Consider the following 27,182-nt stretch of genomic DNA (forward strand, 5'->3'; position numbering starts at 1 on the left):
CACTACTCTTCCTCTGACAGAAGGAAGGAATGCCTTCAGTGCAAGGCAGATCGCCCGGAGCTCCAAAAGGTTGATGTGGAGACAGGACTCTGCCGGAGACCAGGGACCCCTGATCTCAGCCTCTCCAAGGTGGCCGCCCCATTCCAGGAGTGATGCATCCGTCAAAACTGTGTACATCGGTTGGGGAAGGGAGAGGGATCTGCCACTGACCCAATCCTGGTTCGTGAGCCACCACTGCAATTGATGTGCAGTTCCCTCTGAGATCTGGATGACAACTGAAAGATTTCCCTGATGCTGCGCCCACTGGAACTTCAGATCCCACTGCAGAGCCCGCATATGCCACCTGGCATGATCCCCCAGCAGGATGCAGGAGGCCATGAGCCCCAGCAAACTCAGAGTCAAACTCACTGAAATCCAGGATAGAGGCTGAAACATCGGCATCATAGCCCGAATATCCCATACTCGCTGCTTGGGAGGATAAGCCCAAAACTGCGCTGTATCCAGAACTGCTCCAATGAAAAGGAGCTTCTGAGAGGGAGTCAGGTGTGACTTCGGCACGTCGATAGTGAACCCCAGCAAGTGCAGGAGGTCCGCCATTGTCTGGAGGTGGGAGACGACAGCCTGGGGTGAGCCTGGCTTCAACTGCTTGTCGTCGAGATAGGGGAAAACTGGAACCCCTGATCTGCGCAGATGAGCTGCGACCACCGCCATCACCTTCGTGAACACCCGAGGGGTGCTGGTAAGGCCAAACAGGAGCACGGTAAACTGAAAATGCTCGTGGCCCACCGTGAACCATAGGTAACGCCTGTGGGCTGGCAGGACGGGAATATGGAAATATGCGTCCTGCAAGTCCACCGCTACCATCCAGTCTCTGGGGTCGAGGGCCCACATTACCAGAGCCAATGTGGGCATCTTGAATGTCTCCTTCCAGAGAAAGTGGTTGAGGGCCCTGAGGTCTAAGATAGGATGCAGGCCTTTGTCCTTCTTGGGTACCAGAAAGTAGTGGGAGTAGCAACCACAACCTACTTCTGGCACAGGGACTCTTTTGATAGCTCCCTTGGCCAAGAGAGCTGCAACTTCCTGGTGGAGAAGGGCCAAGTGATCCTCCAACATGCGATGGAAGGATGATGGCATGGAAGGAGGGGTAGTCTCAAAGGGGAGGGAGTAGCCCCTTCGGACTATCTTGAAAACCCACCTGTCCCACGTTGTGTTTTGCCAGTGAGGGGGAGGCAGTGATGGCGAATCATGCTGCCACTGGCCTCTGGTGGCCCTGAACGGTCGGACTAGGAGGGCTTGAGGCTACTGCAGGGGGGTTTTGGCTGGACTGGCCCACCCGCTGGCCCCCAGTCCCGAGTTGCTGGTACCCACGTCCGCGGCCACGCACAGGCTGGGCAGCTTGTGTGAACCAGTGACTAGACTGTCGAACGCGGTGGGGCTCCCCTTTCGTAACCACAAAAGGGTCGAAAAGCAGACTGCGTGGGGCGAGAGGTAGCCGCGAGGCCTCAGGATCTGGCCGTAGCCCTAGAATCCTTGATGTACTTGAGCGCCGAGTCCGCCTTGTCATCGAAAAGGCGATGGCCATCAAAGGGCATTTCCAGTAAGTTGGACCCCAGAGATACCAGACGTCCCAGGTGTAGCTTCTCAGGGATACCGATGTGGAAACCGTTATGCCCAGAGAGTTGGCGGTATCCAGCCCACATCTGATGGTGAATTTAGCTGAGTCTCTATCCTCTGCCACTGAGCGGATGAGAACGGCCAGGGCCTCCTCCGGTAACTGTGGCAGCACTTGCGCAACCGTATCCCACACTGTATGGGTATAATGGCCCAAGAGGCATGCGGTATTCACTGACCACAGCTCTAAGGTGGCAGAAGAAAACATCTTCTTTCCAAGATGGTCCAGCTTCTTGGATTCCCGATCTGGGGTAGCAGTAGGGAATGCGCTCTTAGAGAACAAGGCTTGGACGACCAAGCTCTCGGGTCTGGTGTTGAGAGAGAAAAAGTGGGTTGCCCGGGGCCAGGCGGTGGCGTCAAGCAATCATCCTGTCTGCAGGAGCTCCTGTGCTGGGCTTGGACCAAGTGCCAAGAAGGACATCGGTGAGGGCTTCATTAAAAGGCAGAAGGAGCTCTGAAATGGCCGCCGCCGGTTGAAGCACCTCTGTCAGGAGTCCTGACTGGCACCATAGGAAGCTCAAGGCCCAAGGCCTCAGCCGCCCATACAACACCACTGCGTAAGATGCTCCCTCCTCTGTAGCCATGGTAGGGGGAGAGAGTATGCCAAGGTCTGGGGAGGTATCCAAACCACTGGCGTCACCCAGCTCCTCTCGCCAGTCCTGCTCTGCAAGCTGGTCAGCCAAAGGCGTCCACAGTCCCCTCCCAGTCCTCCTCACTCTTCTCTGGTTGCCAGTCAGGCTGGAATGGAACACCAGGAATGAACAGAGGCACAAATGTACCTTCCGGCGCAGGTACCGACATTGAGCGACATCGCTCCGGTGCCGTGTCCAAGTCGTGGGTGAGGCTGGGGTCGGCGCCGGTCGGGGGTACAACTGCCCCGGGGGCATCGTCACTGGAATTGGTGCCACGGAAGGTACCGTGAGGTCGACCGGTGTCAATCCGGATCCACGTCTGGATCCTTGGGGCCCTCTGGTGCCAGTGCCGGAGCCACCAGCATCAAAAGCCCAGGGCCCCCAGCCGAGGCCACGGGCCCAAAGTCATGCTGCCTGAGTCGGGCTGCCCAAAAATGCTGTGAAGCGCCTCGTAGAAAGCTCGAAGCTGGGCAGGGGACGCTCCAGCTCAAATGCGGAGCCGTCCCAGGAGCAGGCTCCGAAGTCGGAGCTGGAGAGCGACGACGCTCAGGGTCCCGCGTCGCGTTGGCCAACAATTCGCCTTCTTCTTGTGCTTCGACTTACCCGATGATCTCGAAGACTTGGATGATGAATGGTGATGGTGGCTCCGCGACTGGTCCCGAGACTTTCCTCTCGAACAGGACCTTGAGCGACGCAGAGCCGACTGCCAAGAGCTTTCGGGACCGCTCCCGCAAAGACTTTTGGTTCATGGACCGGCAGTCAGAGCATGGCTTCAGGTCATGGTCGCGCTCCAGGCACAAGAGGCACACAAGGTGGGGATCCGTAATTGACATCAGGCGGTTACAGGCCTCACACAGCTTGAATCCGGTCAGTCGATGTGGCATCCCTCGTGCACCAGGAGTCAGAAGACTCAAAAAGAAGTCAACAAAAGTCAAAAAAAGTTTTGTTAAAAAATTACTAAAGGGCAAGCTCTCTCCGGATCTGCGCAAGGCTGGCGCGGAAAAAGAAAGAACTGACGTCAGTGCGCAGGGGCGGCATCTAAGAAGACATCTATCACCTACCTACGCTCAGGGGTACTGCTAAGAGAAAAAATCTTGGGATCCAGTCTGACGCCTGGGGGTAATTCAAAGGTAAGGAATCTGTAACTAATGGTCTCTTTCAGATACACATTGTCGAGGATGTGACTTGACTGTCTTGGTAAATTCTGTGAAGAGGAAAGCTTCATAACAGTTGTGCAATTTAAGGATAAGTAAGCATTATTGCACTTGACATACCAACATATTTCCGGTTAAGGGGCTGCTTTAGACAGTGAGATAGACTTCCCTGAGGAGCCTAATGAATGCACAACCCTAACTCAGGTTATGTGCCCCCCCAGATAAATGCCTGTGCTTATCGAGGTAATAAGACAGCCTGGGTGGGCCGCAGGCTGTCAGAGCCTAGTGGGTCATGGATCTTAACATGACTCTTTCAGATGATCAATTTGGATATTTCTGTGTGCAGACGGCCCAGGTTTCAGTGAATAGCTGACACAGTTTAATTCATTATAAATGTGTACATCACCAATATTACCTACATATGCAAATATACTATAATTTAATCACTCTGAAATCCTGGAGTGCCTGGGTATTCACTCTGCAGCTGTTCCTTTCCATATATCTTAGCTATGTCCAAGTATTCAAGAAAGTTGGATTTGTGCCGCAAACAGCATATCTACAATTACTAACGGGAGATTTATCATAGTGTCTCTCATGATGTTTTCAAGTTTTATCACTGATATCCAGAAGGCAATTAAGAGGCTTGGGGGTGCTGGTTTTGGTTTCTGGGTGAGGCGTTCAACCCCTGTAGTGACAGACAGCGTGGGAGATATAGTGACCTGAAATTTTAATGCTGAAACATTTATAACACTATTGGTTGCTGCAGCACAACCTAAGGATATTTGTGCCCCTCAGCATTCTTTTTGTATAGGCACAAGCCTAGTCATACCTATAGGGAATGACTAAGCTTTCGTACAATCCTGATGGTGGCAGGTCCACTGCTGAGAATGGATTTTCTTTTGACTGCTTACTTATAACTTGATGGTATGCAGGAGCAGCTACTTTGTCACTGGAGAGAGCCAGATTTAACGCTCTGGACTGAAACTGGTATACGTATGTCATTCAATGTTATGTAATGGTAGTAAGGGCCCAATTTGATCGATCTAAAAACTATTTCCAGAATTTTCCTCTCATGCTGCTTGTTGCTGCTAATTAATTTTGAAAATAGATCTAAATTTAATTAAGTATCAAAAATGGCAAGGTAAGTGTTTTACTTTAGAACAGGGGACAGACAATAGTGCTTTATGTGGGGCGAAAGTGGTTTAGCTAGTTTCTCATAGAAACAAAACAATCATTTTACACACAAGGGGCTAAGAGTAAAGAGTCCAAGGGCTTGTTTAAGAGTTTGGCAGATGTGGGATGTCTACTACAAAGCATGGGTTGTCCTCACTCCCTTAGTTAGAGAGCATAGACCGCATTATGCTCTAAATCGGGCAGATGAGACATTCGCCGCTGTTTGGCAGATGCTTCGCATCCACCAAACTCTAAATCAGGTAGAACGTATTTTCAATACATTTGTAGCTTTTGCTGCATGCAATATTATTTTCTAAATTATGATGCAAGTTGATATAAAGCAGACATGGACACTGGAAGTCTTTTCAGGAATTTGGGCAGGGATTAAATGTACTGAACTAGTTTGTTTATTACCATACACATACATGTATACTATAAAAATTTGTGACTGGTGTTCATAATGCACAATACGGAAATTTCATGAAAGTATTTCAATTTAATGGAGCGCCCAAAGAGATTATAACTGACAGTGGTGTGCAAATGTACTCATTCAACATGATGGTATTTCTGGCACTTTTCTAGTAAAAAGAATTGTGAGCAGTGCTTCACCCTAACTCAGAAGTAGTGGTTGAGAGGTCTGTCATTATTATGCTACAGTTCTTACATTTACTATTGAATTATTGATTGTAGTATTTTTAAAGTCACAAAGGCAATACCATTTTTTTCATGGTGTCTGATGTACAATTCAGTTAGATCAACTGACCATATTGTAATGCAAGTGTCCTCCATTCTCATGAATGAGAAGAGTGCTGGTTTCAAGGTCAATCCATGCTGGATGATCAGAAGATCTATAGAAAGAGTAAGGAGTTGTCTAAAATGATGAAGGACAGTCAGGTTCTGTACAGGAGCTATGCTGATCAGAAGGGGTCTAAGGGAATTCGCTTTAGAAAAGAACATTGGGTGAAAGTATATATTCGTATACATGTAGCTAGGGGCTGTGTGCCATTTTCACAGACCAATTACAGGCAGACTTGCATGTCTGGTTAGGAGAATGTGCATTTGAAATATATAATTAGTGGGAAGATGCAGGGTGTGATGCATTAAGGCGGGACACATGCACTGCTAGAACTTGACACTGCAAGAATGCATGCCTGATTTAAGATAGGAAAGACGGTACATTGCACACCTCATGTCAATGTACATGGTTAATGAATCATTGTATCGTGGGCATGATAACCTATTGTTTTAATCAAATTCTTGGTGTGAAGAATCTCAATATAAATTAGGAGAGTTAGAAGGCACAGTGATTGTTTAAATAAAGCAATTGTTGAGTGGTGTGGCTTCCTAGGAAGTACATTGCTTTGAGGGATTAATCTGTGTTGCTTCATAGACAAACCTGCACACAGTTTCCAGAAAAAATAACTGACACTAGATGACTTGTGACTTCATAAATAAATCAGATTATTCCAACAATACCCACTGACTTCTTACCAAAATATTGCCTTGTGTGGCATGAAGACAGTGCAGTGCAAGTTCGACGTTGGTGCCACCACCTGGCATCACACTTGAGCAGGACACATTTATTAGTCGAGACACTACAATTTGAAGAAAAAGATAAAAAACGAATATATGAGTTTCACAGTGTATTGGAAAGCTGAAATTATACCAGATATTTACACACCAAGCTGTTGAAGAAGATGTGGTTTCAAAGACATATATCAACATTTATGGACAATTATGGCTACTTCATTCAAACTACAATAAAATACGTTGGTGGGTCTGCCACCGCATTTACAAATAAGATGCCATGTCAAACAGTCCTACATTTTACTGGCTTGCAAACCAAAAAATAACTCCTATATTGACCTATTTCTTCACCTTGAAAAAAGGAAGATATTCTTTACTATTTTTAATTGCCAATTTGAGCCCCTTGAGAGTTTAGACAAGGGAGAGTTAGACGATGAGGATCAGTTTTGGCACGCTCCGGATCCTCAAATTCCCTTCATTAGAGCCTGGACTCCTCTGGCTCTTCAACTTAAGTTCTTCTCCCTTGTAATGTCTTTAAGGGCCTGTAACGGGAGGTTGAATCCAGATCGCCCGGGGTCAGCTGCGTTCAATAGACCCGGGCAAACTTCCATCATTGACTATATACTGATGGAAACGAGACACTGGGACAAGTTATTGGAGTTTATGATATATCCCAGATTAGATAGTGACCATAATGCCCTTGTCTTAACCCTTAAACCGGGAAGTTTTGGGCTAACAAATCCTGCCCCTGACCCCACTGGTCCGCTGCTTCCTCTGTCGATATCTAACAATAGGCGGAGGGTCAAATGGCCCCATTTCCAGAACTCCCCCTCCAAACTTGCTAAAATATACCAGATAGCCATACCATTTCTCTCTGATATGGGGGATGTTAGTATAGGAAATTTGGGTGTGGATTCCCAGGGCATTCCCGCCGAAATCCATAAGCAGTTGGTTGTCATGCTGATGGATGTGTTAAACCCAGTGGGGAAGGCAAAATGCCAGGTGGATCGGACACATCCTTGGTATGATGCCTCCTGTAGAAAAGCAAAAGCCTTGCTCTCCGCAATCAAAGATGAAGATCGAGCTAATATTAAGAAATCTCGCTTAGAGTACAAAAAGGCAATCCTCAAGGGAAAGAAGGACTGGGAGGAATATAGATGGGAGGAACTTAGATTAGCCCTCTCTCGAAGGGATTCTAAGGTGTTTTGGACCACTGTGAGTTCTGGTGCGGGAGGCTTGACCCCAGTTGTAAACTTAGCATCCCAAGTGTGGGAATCCCATTTTGGAGCACTATATGCTGACTCTGGTGAAGACTCTGCACTACCTTCTAACCCCGACCAACTTTTGGAGGATGGATCGGTGAGTGAGATAGATTCGGCTTCTGGTGAATCTATGACTCATCCTCCGTTTACCGTCCCAGAGCCCCAGCAGGAGTATCGATCGCTGGGGTTTTTCGACGGCGGACGGAGTGAGGATTACCCGGTGGATGGGGGTGGGTCCCGTTTGGGCCAGCCCGAGGCCATCACCCTTAAGGAAGTCGAGTTGGCAATAGTGAGGCTGCTCCCCAATAAAGCTCCTGGATTGGATAAGATGCCCGGAGACTTATTTCGCTCTCAACCCAAAATATGGGCACCGTATCTGGTGGTTTTATTTAACTCAATACTTATGGGGGCAGATCCACCTGATACTTGGCTGGGTGCAGAGATTGTTCCCATTATTAAGAAATGTTGTCCGCTAACACCAGCAAATTATCAGCCCATCAGCCTTATAGATACCTCTCAGAAACTAATGGGTCGAATCATCTTAGATAGAATTCAAGGGTGGATGGAAGAAAATGAAATACTGATCACACTACAGGCTGGGTTTAGGTCAGGTATTTCAACTATAGATCAAATTTTTCGGCTCCAGGTCTTATTTTGGAAAACGGTGAGTGTGGAGGGTGGCAGCCTCTACTTCATTTTTGTTGACCTGCGCGCCGCCTTTGATCTTGTCCCAAGGGAAAAGTTGTGGAAAGTCCTAGTTAAGTTGGGTATCCCTCCGTATTTACTGAATATTTGAATGAGACTCGATAAAGGTAACTATGCCCAAGTTAGGTGTGGGAGGCATGGTGATTTGTCTGCACCCTTTCCAGTTGGGAAGGGTGTACGCCAAGGGTGTGTTCTGGCCCCGACATTGTTTAATCTCTATATCAATGGTCTGGTGGACCACTTAGCTGAGGTAACTGATAGTGATGCCCCTAGGCTGGCTTCTGGCTCTGATGTTTGCAGATGACACTTTGTTGTTATCCAAAACATCATCGGGCATTCAGCGTATCTTGAACGACTTTGCAGCATTCTGCACTGCTCGAGGATTGGAGATAAATGGCAGAGATAGAGATATACCGATCACAAGTCAGAATGGCCTCATTGTATGGAGACAAACTTTGGGGCCATAAAAATATATCTAAACTTGTCAGGGTGGAGCATGGTTTTATGAGAAGCCTCCTGGGTTTGCCGCAAAGTACACCACTTATTCCTTTGGGATTTGACTTGGGGGTGGAACCAATTGAAGATCTAGCAGCTGTACGGCCCATGCTCTATTGGAAGAGACTCTGGTCAGTGCCTGAACTGGCGGTATACAGAGAGGAATTCCTAGAGGTCTGGGCTCTTATAAAAAATAAGAATATTTTGTGGTTAGACCACATTAAGAACCTCAGCATAAAGATTGGCCGGATTGACCTCTGGGAGTCCCCGGAGGTGTCATGTTTAGGGTTACCTAAACAGGTACTTATAAGTCAGCTGAGGGAACAGAAATTACTCGCCCTACATCAATCAAGCACCCTGGGGAGACTTTCTAAAGAGTATCTCCTAATAAAAGCTGACCCGCAAGCAGAAGTCTTTCTAGACGTAATCTATCCACCGCTTGCGAGGAAGCTTTATGTACAGCTAAGACATGGCACCTTACCACTTAGGGCATTTACCTACAAATTGGCACAAGTAGAAAACACTGCTTGCCCGACATGCAACTACAACCGAGAAGATGTATGCCATGTTATGCTCTTCTGCCCTGCCTATCAATCAATAAGAAAACACTGGTTGATCCAGCTATGTAGGAATCTTGGGTTTAGACACTGCACACAGGCATGTAGGGTTTTAACATATGATACCCATCCCCCTATTGTTTTTGCTGTCTCCCGTTTTTTACTGGGAATGTGGCGAAGGAGGAAAAGTTTCGAGTAAATATAGCCTCTTTCTTATTATTCACTATTTTGATAACTTCACAGTTTAATCTTTTTTAAACTCTGTATCAATTTGTTGTTATTTATTGTTTTAACGATCTGTGCACTTCTGTATGTATATTACTTGCACTTTTATGGTCTATGACCGAAATAAAGTTATCGATTGATTGACAATAAAATACGTTGTTGGGTCTGCCACCGCATTTCCAAATAAGATGCCATGTCAAACAGTCCTACATTTTATTGGCTTGCAAACCAAAAAATAACTCCTATATTGACCTATTTCTTCACCTTCAAAAAAGGAAGATATTCTTTACTATTTTTCTATGATCATAAATGTATGTATAGGATCAGCGGAAGATCAGAAACTACGCCTGCATATTTGCTTACACAGAATACTCTTTCTTGAAAAAGCTACACAAGGGCACAGACTTGCAAACTTCTGAAGATAAAGGTTACAGAAAAGACAGATGAAATATCAAGACTGTTGTTGTCCAAAACTTTGACCACGCTGTTGTATATTTTGTATTGTCAATAACGAAGGAGTGCAGAACACATGTTGCCATTATTAGGCCACTTGGAAAATGGCAGACCATACTTGATAACAAATTGAAATATTTGAAACACTTAGAAACAAGTACAGAATTGCATGAAACTCTTCAATTATAGGAGCTGCATTTCAAAGTAAATAGGTGATATGAATAAACTGTGCATACATTCCCTTGCAAAAATATCGCAGAGAACAATCACAAATATTGTGAGACACTAAACAATGTATAGAATATTACTTATTTATCATTAAACGTAGCTCTCAACTGCCTATACATTTTATAGGGTCGCCTCTTTCAATACTTCACATTGCTTCACTGGTAATTTTTCATGGACTATACCTGGGTTAATTACAGCATCCATTACATCTTGCATTCACCCAGACTCAGGCACTCTGCACCAATAATTTGGTAAAATAGTGGGGTAACACAATAATCTGTAAGAGATACTATGTTTCATATATACACTCTTTTTGATAACAAAATATTTTATTGAGTTTTAGAATGAGAAAATACAGATGGTACAGGGAAAAAATAAATAAAATCATAATTAAACAAATAAATAAATAGATATGAACGTAAGGGGGTAAAAGATTGCAGTGTCATTTTAGGTCATAGAGTCACATGAGATGCACTGAGTTACATGAGGTACAGGGTCCAACATGTGAGAGGATACAATACAAATATTGCATTGTTGATCATCTAGAGACATGGTTAGGTTATACACAGAGCATCCAACAATGTATAGGCATGCATAGCATACAATGCGTAGTTTATATAATGTATAGTCATGGGTAGGTTACGTATCGTACAGTTTACAATACAGTTTGTAGTACACTTGTTCAAATAGATGGCAGGTATCAGCTAATCATACTTCCATGATACATTGCACTATACAAATCATCAGCCCCCTGAGTTAATTTAGGAATGGTATATAATTTGTGAGAATTGTATTGTCATACATATACAGCACTATGCATAAAGGTGCACCATGCTGTAAGGTTTGCTAAGAGGAATTATAGGATGCTTCCTAAAGTAGTTAACAGCCTTAGAGTTAAGGGAAATGAGCGTGTCTATCAAAGCCTAATGGGGAGAGAAGGTGGTGAGGAGGGCAAGTGTGTTGAATACGTGTTTTAGGTGGTTTATTGGTGGCGAAGTAGTTGTCCAGAGTATCCCATAGGTCTAGAAGGTGATTTCCATGGGGAATGATGGGAGTCCGATATTGTCTGCTCCCCTGATGTGCGATACCCAATCGATCCAGGCATGAAAGGAAGCTTGTGTGTATTTTTCCAATTAGAGAGAACTATTTTGGTCGCTGATGTTAGTACTAGATCTAGCAAAGCGCAGACAGTTGAACAATTGAGGTTGGAGTCAAGAAAGCCTTTGATAAGGAAAGAGTGCTCTTTTTTAGGGCGGCAATTAAATAGTTTTGATTGAAATGAAAAGACTTCATCCCAGAAGATGGACAGTGATTTACAATGAAGTAGGAGATGTGCAAAGTCACCCTTCTCTTCGTTACAATTCCAGCAGGTTGGGTTTTCTGAGATTTTTAAGCAGTATTGTTGAGACGGGCCAGTAAGCTTTGTGTAGTAGCCAGAATTTAGTTTGCGAGGGTACTGGGGAGATTTTTTGTGAGGTGACCAATTTCCATATAACGTTCCAATCAGTCTCAGTGATAGGATTGGAGGAGTGGTTTTCCCACTATGTTGTTATGTTTTTGTTTAATTTTGTTGTCTTAGGACATAGTAGGTGGTAGAGGGTGGACCCCTGATGGCCGCATTTGTTAAGTTTGGAGACAAATTCAGGTAGGGATGGTTCACTTTGGTGGCACTTAGAATTGGAGATGGTCGTTTTGTTTTTGAGAAAATTGCAGAAGTCAAACTGGTCTAAGTGAAATAGTCATTGGAATGTGTCAGGGTTCCTCTCCTTTGGCTCGCAACCCTGCCCCTTTTCCTGATGGAGCCACACCTTTCTTTCCTCCCCACTTGCCTGACTTGGAATTCCGCCTGCCTACAAACGAGGACTCCCCTAGCCTCTGGCCCTTTAAGGAACCCGGAGAGGAACAGATAGGCCCCGCCCCCTGGAGGTGGGCCAGCGAAGCGTCATCAGCAGAAAGGGAGCCAGGAGCCTATGGAGACTTCGCGCAAAGCCGGAAGACGAAAGCAGTCCCTCGAGAGCCGGAGACGCGAGGACAGGCAATGTTGCCAGATTGGGCTATTTCCCTCACAATTGGGCGACTTTTTTCCCAGTTGTGCGGGAAAAAACCATGCCTGGCGGGGGGCTACTTTTTGGGCTATATTTGAAAGGTTGTGCGCAATTTTGTGGGCTGGGCGGACGCCGACCTCGAGGTCCCGAGGAGTCTGTCGCGTTCAGTGCACTTTGCACATGCGTCGTGTGCGGGCCAATGTGGGGGTCCCCAGGGCCGTCAATCCAGTAGCGCGCGAAAACGCTACCAATGACGGCCCTGGGTTTCATTTTTGGGCCAGCCCCTGCGGTTCTCTATGCTGGCGTCACGGTGCGTGACCTAACGGAGCAGTCACGGAGCTCTTACTTTCGGCTCACGCCAGCCCAGGAGTGGACGTATCGATTCTTCACGCATCATGGATTCATGAGGAGTCGGACAGGACTGGACTAGAGCCGGACGCACGTGGTGTCCCTGCTACTGCCGCCCACTGTGGTCCGCGCCCGCAGTTGCTGAGTCCGGACTTCGACGCCCGCCCCGACCTCAGGTGAGTGAGTCAGAGGCGCAACTAGAGCCAAATGTCGGCGGGGGGGGGGGACAGAGTGGAGATTGGGGCAGGGAATTCTTTCCGTCTCATCATTTTAGAAAAGTGCAGTTTCAATATTATATTCAATTAAGCCATGGTTGCTGCATTTTTATTTTATGAAACTAACAACCATTAACAAAGCAAATGGTTCTGGCTTGTTTTAGGTGTAACGTTACTTGTTGTGATATATATCTGGATGCAATGACAGAAGAGGCAAAATACCAGTCCGGCGACACACAATGCTAAGCACAGATTTTTAGCTTAGTTGTTTTAAGCAACACCATTAATTACATCAGACACGCCCCTTGGAGAGACTCCCAGTTTTTTCATCCCGCTTAAAGCCCTGGAAACACCATGTCACAATCACCTCATGGCTTGGCACTGTGCATCATGCATGACTCATGACTTCCACTTTTTCAGATTGCCTATGTGCAGGTGCATAGTGAACCCTCCCCCACCCCTTGCTTTAGGAAGACAGCAAGGGCGAAATTCTTGATGGGCCTCTTCTGTCTGCAACTCTGCAGACAAAGGCTCAGTTCATAATTAAGAGGAAAAGGTGGGCGAGTGAGTAAGGGATGGGTGGATGGCTGGATGGATTAGTGAAAGGGTGAATGGATGAATGGAAGGGTGAATAGATGGATAATGAGTGAAAGGATGGATGGATGAGTGAAAGGGTGGCTGATCGGTGAGTAAATGGATGGATGAGTGACAGGGTCAATGGATGGATTCATGAGTGGATGAGTTGAAGTATGGGTGGATCGAAGAAAGGAAGGATAGCTAAGTGAAAGGGTCAATGAAGAGAGAAAGGGAGGATGAATGGATGACTGAAAAGGGGACTGGGTGGTAGGATGAGTAACTGGGTGGATGGATGAGTAAGTGAAAGGATGGCTGGATGGGTGAGTGGATAAATGGCTTGATGGATGAGTAGATGGTTGGGTGGAAGAGTGGATGGATGAGTGTACGGATGGAAAGGGTGGATGAATGGATGAGTGAAAGGAGGGATGGATGAGTGAAATGATGGATGGTAAGATACATACGTTTTCAAATGGATGAATGTTTGGATATAGATGGAATTACTTATACACTATTACGCGACCTCCTTTGATGTGTCTGTAAAACGTACCTTTTGTCCCGAAGTTTTGTCCTGAATTTTGACCTCCCGTCCTGAATTTTTGTCCTGAATTTTGACCCTTTGTCCTGAATTTTTACACTCACCGTCCTGAATTTGCACCCATGCCAGTTGGTCACCCTATTTGTAGGAAGTGATGAATATGGATAGATGCCAGGAAGTTGACGTAGGTAAAGAGTGTTTTAACACCCAAACCAAAACTGACCACATCGGTTGTTCGTAGGCCAGCCCAGCTTCGAAAACGGTCGTGCAGGGGCCACCCAACCTCGTACGCACCTGCTGGCCGCACCGCGTGCGTCTGTGTACCACTGTCCTTGCATGGCTCTGACACTCTGTGCTTCACCACGTTGCTGATGCCAAGGCGTGCACTGACGCACACTGTTTGCCGCTCGAACTGGAGCTGATTTCGGGGGGGGGGGAGGGGGGGCTGAATCTTTAAGCAATTGGCAGAGTGGAGCTGCAGGGGCTCTTAGAAGTCGCAGTGAGAACTGGTCTTAAAAATTAATAGCATTAAGGCAGGTGCCAAGTTAACATCCTCCCACCATCTGTATATTGAATAGAATGTATATTTGTCGTTAAAATTGTTTCTGATGACAATTTGTGCATAATTGGAGACTTGCTAATTTGGGCTGGTTTTTGGGCTGGAACTGGTCTGATTGGGCTTATTTTGGGCTTATATTTGAGCGGCTTTGGGCTTGGGACGGGTCTAAAAATCTGGCAACACTGAGGACAGGAGACGCGGGAAGAAGCTTCACCCGACGGAGAACGGCCCGTTCCCGGAGGACCGGGAGGAGCCACAGCGGAAGAGCCAGGAGGCCAACATTTTCACGCTGCGACCAGCCACATTCCAGGAGGGACGTGGCTTGATCAGGTGCGTGCCCGATTCCGAGGACCCGGGAGGGCATTTTTAAGTACTTCGGGAGGCGGGAGCGGGTGACGGGTTGTATTTGCATCGGACGCCTAAACACTGCAGTCCGGTTCCCTTTGGTGACGGTTACACACCCCCCCCCCCCCCCCCCCCTTTTCACCTTCGTAGGATAAGAGACGGGTGCTGCCTCCCTTCACCTCCCTTTCCCACAACCAATCAAGATACCCAAAGCCCTAATAGTGCTTCTCTTTTTCTTTTAGATTTTTCCCTGAAAACCAGCAGGTTCTCCAGCGCCCCTACCAAGCAGACGTTAAGGAGGATAACGACCCCATACCCCTGAAGAGAACGTCGGTCCCAAGAGTGACATTATACATCACTATTGCTATTTATTTTCAATAAATCCCAAGTTGCACCATCTCCTGTGTCGTGATCCTACCTGCCCAGCCGACACTAGGATATCTGCAATGTTCTAGAGCCAAGTTGGTAAGGGAGGAAGATGCCTTTGTTTATCCACGGTTGCCAATTTAGGGATTTGCCATCATATTTGATATTCAGGTTGTTCCAGAGAGATGCTAAATTAGAACATTTTATTCTGCAGGGTAGCTTTTTATCGATTTTTAAGAGAGCATTTTAAGTATTCTGGAATATGCATTTAGAAATGGAGAGATGTTTATTATTGACTGTGAGTAGAGTTAATGAATTTAGTTTATCTAAAATCACCTTTTCTATCTCCAGCCAAAAGGGTGTGTAGTTATATGGAGTTTCGATCCAATAAGAGCCCTGTTTGGCAAGAAAGGCAGTTTGGTAATTTCTAAAGTTGGCCAGGTTAACACCTCCTAAAGTATTATGTAGTCTCTGTTTTCTCAGCGCTATTCTTGCTTTTTAGTCTTGCACAATAAATCCTGAGATCATTTTTGGTGCAAGTCATCTGATAAGAGTAATGGGAGAATGCTGATAAGAATTAATTATTGGTGTGATCATCATTTGTATAGTCTCTATTCTGCCCTACCATGTAATAAATGTGAGTCACCAGTTATCCAAGAGGTGTTTTGATTTTTGGAGGGTGATTTTTTCACTGTGCTTGATGGTATCTATCAGATCCTACCCAAACTCTACCCCAAGATATTTTATGTAGTCATTCTGCCAGGTAAGACCAGAGTTACCTAAAAGATATCTTGTGGTGTGAAAGTTTAGGTTTAATTTTGGCTTTATCTCCATTTAGTTTGTAACCAGAGAATTCAGAGTAAATTTCTATGGTGGACATAAGGGCTTAGATGGAGGGGCTAGGGTTTTCTTCTGCTATTAAGATATCATTCGCATAGGCGGCCAATTTGACGCACTTGCCCTTAAAATCAATTCCAGTGATTTTGAAAGTGAGCCGTTGACAAAGATACGAGCGGTTGGTTTTTTGTAGAGGGCCATGATCATCATCAGTGTTTGAGGAAGGCCCATGAAAATCTGTCAAATGCTTTTTCAACGTCTAGTGTTATTGCGACAGAGACCGAAAAGGATTATTTCAGAACATGGCATAAAAGCCATGTCTTATTGTTTGACCTGAGAAAGCCGACTTTTGAGTTGCTTATAAATTGGGGAAGATAGGTGTTAAGTCGTGTAGCTAGGATCTTCGCGTACATTTTACAATGTCAATTTATCAAGGAAATCGGCCTATCATTTTTAGGTAGTATCGGGTCTTTCCCATCTTTGGAGATCACAATAATGGTGATTATCTTCCATTATACCTGAAACAGTGCCTGATTTAGCGATGTGCTTATATAGGGATAACATAGTTGGTTAAAGTAAGTTGGAGAATGATTTATAAAATTTAGCTGTGTAGCTGTCCTGTCATGGTGCTTTGTTTTCTTTCAGTGTGTTAATTGTGTTTGATATTTCGGTCATAGATATAGGTTGGCTAAGGGCCGTTTTGGCTTCTTCTTACAATTAGGAGACTTGGATTTAATTTAAATAGTTTCTGCATTGGGTAGGATCTGTGGTTTAATCACTCCGGTATAGTGTTTCATAAAATTGATTAAAGGTGTCTAGGATTTTCTCTGGGTAGGTTTAGGTTATGTTTTTGGTATCCTTGATTGCTGTGATCTTTTTTTTTTCTGTGTTTGAGGCAGGAGGCTAGCATTCTTCCTGCCTTGTTAGCTTCACATAATTTAAGGCCTTTTAATTTGTTTATCCAAACCCCAGCTCTTTTGCTCAGGATTTAGTTATACTCATATTTTTTCTGTGTAAGAAGAGAAAGGGTGGTTTTCTCTAGTTTTATGGAATGCGTCAGTTCGAGTAGCCTTATTTTTCTCTCTAATGATTCAAGTTTGGCGTTATTTGCTTTATTGATTTATGTTTTGATGTCTACAGGGATACCTCTTAGAGTTGCCTTAAGGGCATCCCATAATATTTGTATGGGAGGTCATTTATTCTGAGGTAATGCATAATCGCCTCTTCAATTTTTGTCATGTCTTTGGGGTTGGATAATACTTTGTTATTAAAGTGCCATAGTCTGGTCGGTGATTTTGCGTTGGTTCTTGCTAGAAGGGTGTTGATGCAGGAGTGATCAGAGCTTAGTTTCGGAGAGATTTTGTCTGGTCTATCAGATGTGCATAGGAGCCAGAGATGAGAATATAATCTATTCTAGTGTAGAAATTGTGTGGAGCTGAATCAAAAGTGTATTCTCTAGAGTCAGGGTGTTGCAAGCGCCAGGTGTCTTTTAGATTGTATTTGCAGCATATTTTCTTTACAGCTTAGTGAGATCTTGGAGGGCGGTATTTGCAGGTGGATTGGCGATCCAGGGCTATGTCTAGAGGCAAGTTGAAATCTCCTCCTAGAATAATAAGGTTGTTTTGGGACAGACGGCCTATCTTGTTAGATACTTCCTCCCAAAAGTGTGCATCGTCATTATTAGGTCCATATATATTTAGGACGTGAAATAAGTTGTCTCCTCTACAGAGGGTTGAGATCAGTAGTCTACATTCTTCGTCTGGGTTGTAAGACTCAAGCGCAATATTGGAGGGTTTGGAGATTGGTGCAATTACACAGTTTTTAGGTCTCGCCTAGCGACGCAGCGCATGCGCTGTCCTCTCCTGGCGAGATCTATTGTCATCGGTTTAGGTTACGAAGCGAGGGTGGAAGCTCCACCCACGCTTCTAACTGGCGCACTTGCCAAATCCGTGCTTTTTATTGAGAGGGAAGCATGTTTGGTTCCCTCCCTATCTTCGTTCGTCGTGTCTGCCCGGACAGGGCATGTGCATGCGCCTGGACTCCCCTTTGCCGTGCCTGCACGCGCCCGGACAGGAGATGTGCACGCGTTTGCTGTGCAGGCACGCCGCTTCAGCGTGCTTTCACTTGCTTTATGGCGTTTCAGCAGCGGGGATTGTAGGAATTATTCGCAGTCAAAACATGAAATAGAAACGAATTTCGAGAAGTACGAGTCAGAAAGCTGGAAAACTTCAAGAGAACGGAAAGATTACACGCAAGCAAGTGAATACATAACAGCGTTGCGCCTTCTCCCACATGTTCATGTAGAAACATATGCTGGAAAGATCTTTTTAACATGAAAATATACATCATCGGGAGAAGCAGCACAACACCCTTTTTGGTCAGATAACAGGCGTTTGTGAGGCTCAAAGGTATGCCCGAGGGCACTTGTACTGAACAATACAAATCTTTGTAACGACCATGTAACTGAGGTAGTCCTCCAGGCCATAGGCAGGCAGCGGAGTGAGAGGGCGGCAGAGTCAGGCTGTGGCCGTGGACAGCGCACACCACCTCTGCCCCGCGGGTGCCTGGCACACTCACGGGATGGAGGGACGTCTCGGCTGCCAGCCTGTGCTGGTCCCCGCCCAATCCCGACACCCGCCCTCTGCGGCTGCTGATTGGAGGATAGCTACCGGCCGGCACCCGGGCACTGGAGCTGCGGTCTGCCACTCAGCGGGGTGGGGTCTGCTGTAAAGTTTCATTGAAGGCTAGGGAAGTGGAGCGGCTCAAGACATAGGACTGCCCTGAATGTACTGCATGCGGAATACTGGACTGAGGGAACTTTGGGTTACATTACCCTCAGGAACACATCCTTCTCGATGCAGGCGACCATGACTATTCCACCTGAAGAAACCCGGCCACGGAATCAGAAGGCACTTGGATCACATCGCCCTTAGCATCACTCCCTGCTGGACACCATCCACAAATGTTACCGCTTATGTGGATCACACAGACCGGCTGGGATCTAAAGTTTATTTTTGACATCTTCACCAACTTCTGGATTACCCTTGAGCCCATTCTCACCTGCCCGACAAGGGAGATGCTTTTCTGAATATCTGCACATCGCATATGCAATATAATTCTCAAATATCATCTTTGTAATGGTAACAAAGGTCACATGAGCAAGTTCAGCTATTATCGCGTGTAATATTACTCAATATGACATGGGCAATAATAATAACTTCACATAATTTACATTGTGCAATGTCTCGTGTAACTAAGTTTTATATCTCAATTTAACCTGTGACATTAACTGTTAATACTGTTGATCTTTTTATGTGTAATATTTCTTTACATTATATGTATCATTATAATACAGGCTATTGTTTATGGCGTACTATTTTGCTCGTATCCCCTTATTATCGTGGTATTATCTGAATAATGTCGCTGACATTGTTATGTGAAAAATGACTGCTCTTTTATCATGTCTGTAATGTCAGTGTGTGTGTATCGTCAGGGTGATGCAGCCTTGGCGTTCTGTCGTGCACCTGCCTTGAGCGGTATCCGGGGATGCTGAGGCCGTGTATCTAAGTGCCCCAATGACGAGTAACAAACTCGATGGACCTGTGCTGCCCGTGGTGCGAGCCTCGCTCTACTGCCTGCGGTGAGTCACTTGCCGCCACTTTCAGAGGATGTGCGTTGCTTCCAGTAGTGCAGCAAGTGCAGTGGCACAGGGGCCAGATGCCTCAGGGGCCCGCTAAACCCTGATTACTATTGTGTTTCACAGTTCAAACAGCAGCCTTCCTTGCACTAGGGCATATGATACACTTACTATGCACCGAACAGGGGGTGGTGTGTGCAAGGACCATCAATCGCTTCTTCGCCTCGTCAGGGGTAGTACACGCTGTATAAATACAATTACAATACTGTTTAAATAATTTATCTACAATTACTATCAAGGGTGATACACGCCTCCTCACGCCCGCCACAACAGACCCAGGGCTCTCTGGACCCCAGCAATACCCCTGCTGCGTAAGCCCACACACCACCCACCTCCTCGCAGTGACCCAGCTACTCGTGTCCTGGGTCTGGATGGTTTACACACACCCCGCATGCGGGACACCTCACACACTGCACTCACTTAAACAGTGGCAAGAGATGTCATTCTCATGACCAGCTGGAACTCCGTAGGTTGCTGTGTAAACTTTCGCAAATAGGACAGGGCAGTTCAAATGGCGGATTGCGGCTGCAGTTTGTACGGGTGGCGATGGGCGCGCAGGTAGCCGAGCCCTTGTGGGCTACATCGCAGCCCTAGCTGGGATACCTGTTTATGTGGGAACCGTCACACATCTGTGGAATGGTGTGCAGAACTCAAGACGCCAGTGCCAACGAGTCTGCCAATGTGAAGGCTGCCAGTATTCATGGGGAATCCTGCAGGACTTCAAGTGTGCATGGCTGTCTCTTCACAGGGCTGCCTGCTGGTCTTCCAGTATACATGGCAGGCCTGCTTGCTAGGGTTTCACAGAGTGCTTTGCTGTCCCTACACAGCGCTGCCTGCAAGGCCGCCATAATGCAGGACTTCCATTAGTCAGGGTTTGACCCAGAAACACAGCCCAGAAATCCCATCCCTGGCTGCACCAAATGATGGTGAACAGAATCTTCCTGGTGAGTTATTGAAAGGCAATCAAACACGCATTTGCAATGCAATAGGTCTCGCATTTACGCGAGTTTAAACTATTGGCATTGTAAATGACAATGCCTTTTATGTATGTTTTAAAAAACAAAAATAATAGGCCTTGTTTTGGTTTTTGAAACATAAATAAAACGCATTGTTATTTACAATGCCTGTAGCTTAAACTCACGTAAATGCGAGACCTATTGCATTGCAAATGCTTCTTCTTATGTTTTGATGGAGAGCAGACCACGTCCGCAATCAAGTTGTCCCTAAGAAAAGCAGCATCTTTCTCAGAGATTTTAGTTATTCGGAGGCGGATGATATCTCCTTTTGATTCAGCTTCATAATCCAAAATCTTCCGACATTTGATTTGGTGGTTTAAGACCTTCACATTTAGGGAGACTATGTTAAGGTTTTCTTGGATTTTTTGCGTGGCCATGTTGAAAGGAGCGATAGAATACTGAATATATATACACTCTTTTAAACGTAATATCAAACAGTGCATGTCTAGGCAATGGGTGAGTATTAAAATTACCTTATCTGAAGAGATTTTTCAAGAACTTCTGTCCTACTTGTCAAACTGATTTCAATTACTGCCAATGTGTTAAATGTCTTAAGGTCACCGTTAGACCTGGCACCTAGGCATGGGTCTCCCTTCCATTTTCTGCTGTTGCCTAATGTGTTTTTGCTTGTGTTAGATGCTTTGGGCACTGTGCCACTGCTGTCCAGTGCCACAGTGCAAGTGCTCCCTATTGTAAATTAATGTACGAATTAGTGATTCCATGATTGGCTGATTTGGTTTACTTGTCAGACCCTAGTACAGTGCACCAGGAGTGCCCAGGGCTTGTAAATCCAAATGCTGCTGGTGGGCTTGCAGCACTGGTTGTGCCACCCACAGAAGCAGCCTGCAAAAGTGTGTCTAAAGCCTGCAATTGCAGAGCCTGTGTGCAGTCTGGTACTGCCATGCTGACTGGGCAAGTGCACCCACTTGCCAGTCCCTAAACCTTCCCTTTTCTTCATATCAGACACCCCTATGGTAGGCCCAAGGGCAGGGTGCATTGTAAGTATAAGGTAGGACATGCCCTGGTGTGTGTGGCATGTTCTAATAGTGAATTACAACCATTTTCGTTTTTCACTATTGCAAGGCTACCTGTTCCCCAAAAGCCAGAATGGACAGTTTGATTATTACATCTTATAATCCTAACTGACTCAGGGAACATGGTAGAAATTCGAGTTTAGTATGCCTGAACTCAAAATGATAAAATACGTATTTTAGTGAAGTTGGTTTTAACATTCTGTGTTTGAAAATACCACTTTTAGAAAGTAGGTATTTTCTTGTCTAACCATCCAAACCTGCCGCTGCTAGGCTGTGTATTCCTTGTCTGGAGTTTGAGTGACAGGGGCTGGGGAAATTCCAGGAGACAGGGTGAGTAAGCACAGGGCTGAATAGTGAGATCTGCATCTAGATGGGTGGGAGGAGTTGCACCTGGGACCTGAATAGGGCTGTGCCTTCCCTCCACAATGCTGGCTCCACCTCCTGTGGTGCGTCTGATGTCTCTGCCCTGCACTCTGAAAGGAAAGAAGGAGTCTTGTCAACAAAGTGCTCCAGAACTGACCAGAACTGGTTTGGACAAGGCAGAGGCCTCTCTGTCATCAGAGAAACTGGGTATAAATATTGAACCCAAACCCAAGAACTTTAGATTACTTTGGGAAACAAGAAGAAACCTTTGCTGAGGAGCGGAATCAGAAGAGACTGAGGAGAGACTATACCTGAGCTTGAGGGATTGGCCTGCAGTGGTTGCCTGACTGCCAAAGAAAGGAGAAAGGACTTTGTGTGCACTTTATTCAACTTGTGAAGGATCTCCAAGGGCTTGGAAAAGAGCTTGCCTCCTGCTGAAGTCTCAGGGACAGCAGACTTCACCCCAAGCTCCCCAGAGTTCTTTGGAAGGGCCTACTGTTTTGCAAGGCTTTCTGAGGAACTGCAAGTCGCAAGGAGCTGGAAGCGTGACTCACGAACAAGAAGCGTGTTGCCAAACTGCCGCTGCACAACACGAAGCGCCTCGCATCGCCGGAGAAGAGGATCAACGTCGCATCAGATGCCGCCACATCACCGGGAAACGTGTCGCAGAAGAATTGTTGAGTCATCGCAGGTTCACCGAAGCGCCTCGCATCGCCGGTTAAGAGGATCAACGTTGCATCAGACGCCGCCGCATCTCTGGGAAGTGTGTCGCGGCTCATCGCCGGAGAAGAGGATCGACGTCGCATCAGGCGCCGCCGCATCTCCAGGAAGGCTGTCGCAGGGCCTGTCGCGGCTCATCGCCGGAGAAGAGGATCGACGTCGCATCAGACGCCGCCGCATCTCTGGGAAGCATGTCGCAGGGCCTGTCGCGGCTCATCGCCGGAGAAGAGGATCGGCGTCGTAGCAGATGCCGCTGCATCACTGGGAAGCGTGTCGCAGGGCCTGTCGCGGCTCGCATCGTGAGGAAACAACTCGCATCGCTGAAGAAGAGGATCGACACCGGGAAGCGTGCTGCATCAAGAAGAAAGCACCATCTTTGTTTCTTTGCACCGAATCTTCAACGCATCACCGTCCTTGCAACACTTTCGCTGTCTTGCGTTATGCATCTTAAGGTACATTGAACTCTGAGTGTCACATTTACCATCTTAAGAGAACTCAGCTGAGTCTACCATTTTAAAGTACAGTATTGTGGATTTTTGTCGTTTGTGGTCTTGTGATAAGTCTATATAAAGAATACTTATTTTTTATATAAAACTTGTGTGGTGTCAATCTGTAGTGTTGCCACTTGATTACTGTATGTGTTCACAAATGCTTTACACACTGCCTCTGAGATAAGCTTGTCTGCTCGTACCAAGCTACCAAGGGGGTGAGCAGGGGTTATTTTAGGAGTGTACCCCCTTACCGTGACGAGACGCAAGTGTCCCTATTTGTCACAGGTGCCTACCTATGCCAACTAGAGACCCCCAAATCTAACAGTCACGATAAATTTCAGTAGAACACCGTAGGCAGCTAACTGCTGCTAAAAACATTTAAGCTCTGTAGTAGAAATCTTTCAGAAACAGCCCTCTGTTGTATCATGAAAGGTCTTTTTTCCTGAGTAGCAAGAAATTGCACATTGTGAGAATTTCACAAGGTTGGGGGCCAAACCCGAAAAGGATCAGTCTTCACCATGAGCATTCTTTATTCCAAAGATTTTTAAAAACATGATACCAGAAGATCATAAGTGTCTGGGAATGTATATCAGAACATGGCATTCAAAATATCAACCTGCAAAAATATCACATCCACAATGCTGACTTGCAACAATATCATCAAGGTAAGTTTAAACAGGGAAATACAGATTGACTATATCGGTCTCCAAATAGTGGTAGTCGATATAGGAGATGTTTTATTGTTGCAGGTCACTATTTCAACCATAAAATCGTGCCCCTCCCCCATTGACTTTAGTTGGAACATATGGTATTAATTTATCCTGTAGAAAACTTGGATTCCTATTAAAGGAAGGTGAAGCAATTTAGACACGCAAGATAACTGGCTGTAGATTGCTGGGACCACACACTGGATCCTAAAAAATGTGTACTCTCCTTGTTGTGAACTTTTCCATATTAAGATTCAGGACTGCAATAACCGTGCCCGCCCATTATTGACATAAGAGATATGAATGTGGATAAATGCAGATGAAGGCCATTCACTAATAGACCGTAGACACCTGCCTTGTTAACAGATGAGTCATTGATCACAAGCTGAGAAGTCACTCAGCTTTATTATCTTGTGGAGATTGAATACAATACGTGGGTAATGTTTAGCACCGAGGAAGTAAATGTTGTACAAATTGACAAGCTGAAGCACTTGTTGGCTAGAATTTTCAAAATGGAAAGCAGTGGAAAAGTGTGCCAATAAAGAAGAATTAATGCATACAATACTATATGCAATTGCTCGCAATCTGCATAAATGGACTGTTGGATTTTGTCCCAAAAATTGGGGAACATTTGAATTCCTTCCTTGTTGCTGTGCGTTGCAAACTACTGGCTCTTTGGACTGAATAAGTCATTGGCAAGTGGATCTTGAATATGCTTGCAGTAACTCTGCCACCCATGTTTGCCCCTATTGAAGAGTCAATATATGTACAACATAGTTTACAAAATTTCACATATCTTTTTCGGAAAAACTTTGTAATGGCTATTTCTGAATTCATAAATTAAAGGAATTCCATCTGCTGCCCACTACCCAGCCTGAGTGCAGATTATCCCTCACACAATGTCATAAAATCATGTAATATCTGAGGGGAAGCTTCCCTTAAACTAACAGTTCGTGAGGATTAATTCCTGGAATAAAGTATGTCTTTTTCTGAATTAATGCTGGATTCTTAAAAAGCTACAGAGCCTTTAGGCATACAGGGTGGATGCTAGACTTATCCTAACATATGCGTTAGTAGTACTTAACACCATACCTTCAGGAATTTCAACTCTGCACCAAGAAAGTCATGAGTCAGTTTCACCGTGTCCATAATCTGATGCATTTTATAAAAATAATTGTGTTACTTTTGGCTTGATTTCCAACATAGTAAATGTAAGGAAAATATGATTTGTTTAGCTAAATTTGAGGTTTGTAGGGGATTCTGGAAGGAAAACGTTGGGGTATCCACACAAGCCACAACTCCCTGGACTACCCTGGGAGTCTAGTTTTCAGAAATGTCTGGGGTTGGTAGGTTTCCCTAGATGGCTGCCAAGCCTGGGACCAAAAACACAGGTGCCTCCCTAGCAAAACCAGGTTGGTTTGTGATAAATGTAATTTATATTTGCTAAATTTGAGGTATGCAGGGGATTTGGGTAGGAAACGTTGAGGGATCCACACAAGCCACACCTATATGGACTGCCCGAGGTGTCTAGTTTTCAGAGCTGTCTGGGTTTGGTAGGTTTCCATAGATCCCCGCTGAGCCTGGGACCAAAAACACAGGTGACTCCCTCGCAAAACCAGGTCTTTTTGTGATCGATAATTTTGACGTTTCCACACTACGTTTTAGGCAATTTCCTGTAGCGGGCACTAGGCCTACCCCCACAAGTGAGGTACCATTTTTATCAGGAGACTTGGGGGAATGCTGGGTGGGTGGAAGTTTGTGGCTCCCCGCAGATTTCAGAACTTTCCATCAAAGAAAAGCGAGGATTTTCTTTTTATTTTTTTTATAAAGTTCAAGGTTTGCAAGGGATTCTGGGTAACAGAATCTGATGCAAGCCCCACAAGTCACCCCATCCTTGATTCCCTGGGTATCTAGTTTAAAAAAATGTACAGGCTTGCAAGGTTTCCCTAGGTGCAGGCTGAGCTAGGGTCCAAATTTCACAGCTAGGCACATTGAAAAAGAAAGGTCAGTTTTCACTGGAAAAATGTGATGTGCCCATGTTGAGTTTTGGGCTGTTTCCTGTCATGGGCACTAGGCCTACCCACACAAGTGAGGTACCATTTTTTATTGGGAAACTGGAGGGAATGCAGGATGGGTGGAAGGTTGTGGTTTTCAGCAGATTCCAGAACTTTCCATCACAGAAATATGAGAAAATGTGTTTTTAACAAAGTTTGAGGTCAGCAAGGGATTCTGGGTAACGGAACCTGATGCAAGCCCCACAAGTCACACAATCCTGGTTGCCCCATGGTGTCTAATTTTCAAAACTGTACAGGTTTGCTACGTTTCAATAGGTATCAGCTGAGCTGGGGTCCAAAATCCACAGATAGGCACATTGCAACAAAAGTGTCAGTTTTCACTGGATAAATTTGATATGTCCACATTGCATTTTGGGCGTTTCCTGTCGCGGGCACTAGGCCTACTCACAGAAGTGACGTACCATTTTTATTGGGAGACTTAGGAGAACACAGAATATTAGAACAAGTGTTATTACCATTGACTTTCTATGCATTTCTGCCTTCCAAATGTAATAGAGTGTGTAAAAAAGACGTCAATTTGAAAAATGCCCTCTAATTCACATGTTAGTATGGGTACCCACAAATTTGGAGATGAGCAAATAACCATTGCTTCTAAACTCCACGTTGTTCCCATTTTGGAAATACATAGGTTTCCTTGATACCTATTTTTCACTCTTTATATTTTACCAAATGTATTGCTGTATATCAGGTACACAATTAAAAATCATTGAAAGGTGCAGCTCAGTTATTGGCTCTGGGCACCTTGGGTTCTTGATGAACCTACAAGTCCTACATATCCCCGTAACCAGAAGGGTCAAGCGGACGTAATGGTACATAGCTTTCAAAACTCTGCCTTACTTAGAAGAAGTTACAGGGGTAAAGGTAGGTACAAATGGCTGTTATTTACTACTCAATTTCAATATTTTTTTATTTCAATTGTTACTTTCTATAGGAAAACCTTGAAGGATCAACACAAATGTCCTCTTGCTGAATTTAGAACTCTGTCTACTTTTTAGAAATGTATAGCTTTCTGGGATCCATTATTGGTTTCATACCCATTTCTACCACTAACTGGAAAGACATTGAAAGCACAAAAAAATAGAATGAATTGGCTATGTCCCACTAAAATGCTGAAACTGTGTAGAAAATTGTGGTTTTCTGACCAAAGTCTCCCTTTGGGATATCAGGTTCT

The 27,182-nt window shown here is 45.3% G+C and overlaps 1 protein-coding gene across 1 annotated transcript in view; it reads right to left on the reverse strand.

The window, feature by feature from the left end:
• ZNF541 (zinc finger protein 541) overlaps positions 1-27,182 on the reverse strand; it is a 1,112,036-nt gene that overhangs the window by 345,762 nt on the left and 739,092 nt on the right. Inside the window, exon 11 of the mRNA XM_085627847.1 lies at positions 6,122-6,225. Within this exon, the coding sequence (XP_085483973.1) occupies positions 6,122-6,225 (104 nt within the window). The remainder of the gene's footprint in view (positions 1-6,121; positions 6,226-27,182) is intronic.

Source organism: Triturus cristatus, chromosome 9 (assembly GCF_964204655.1).
Source record: "Triturus cristatus chromosome 9, aTriCri1.1, whole genome shotgun sequence".
Classification (NCBI taxonomy): Eukaryota; Metazoa; Chordata; class Amphibia; order Caudata; family Salamandridae; genus Triturus; species Triturus cristatus.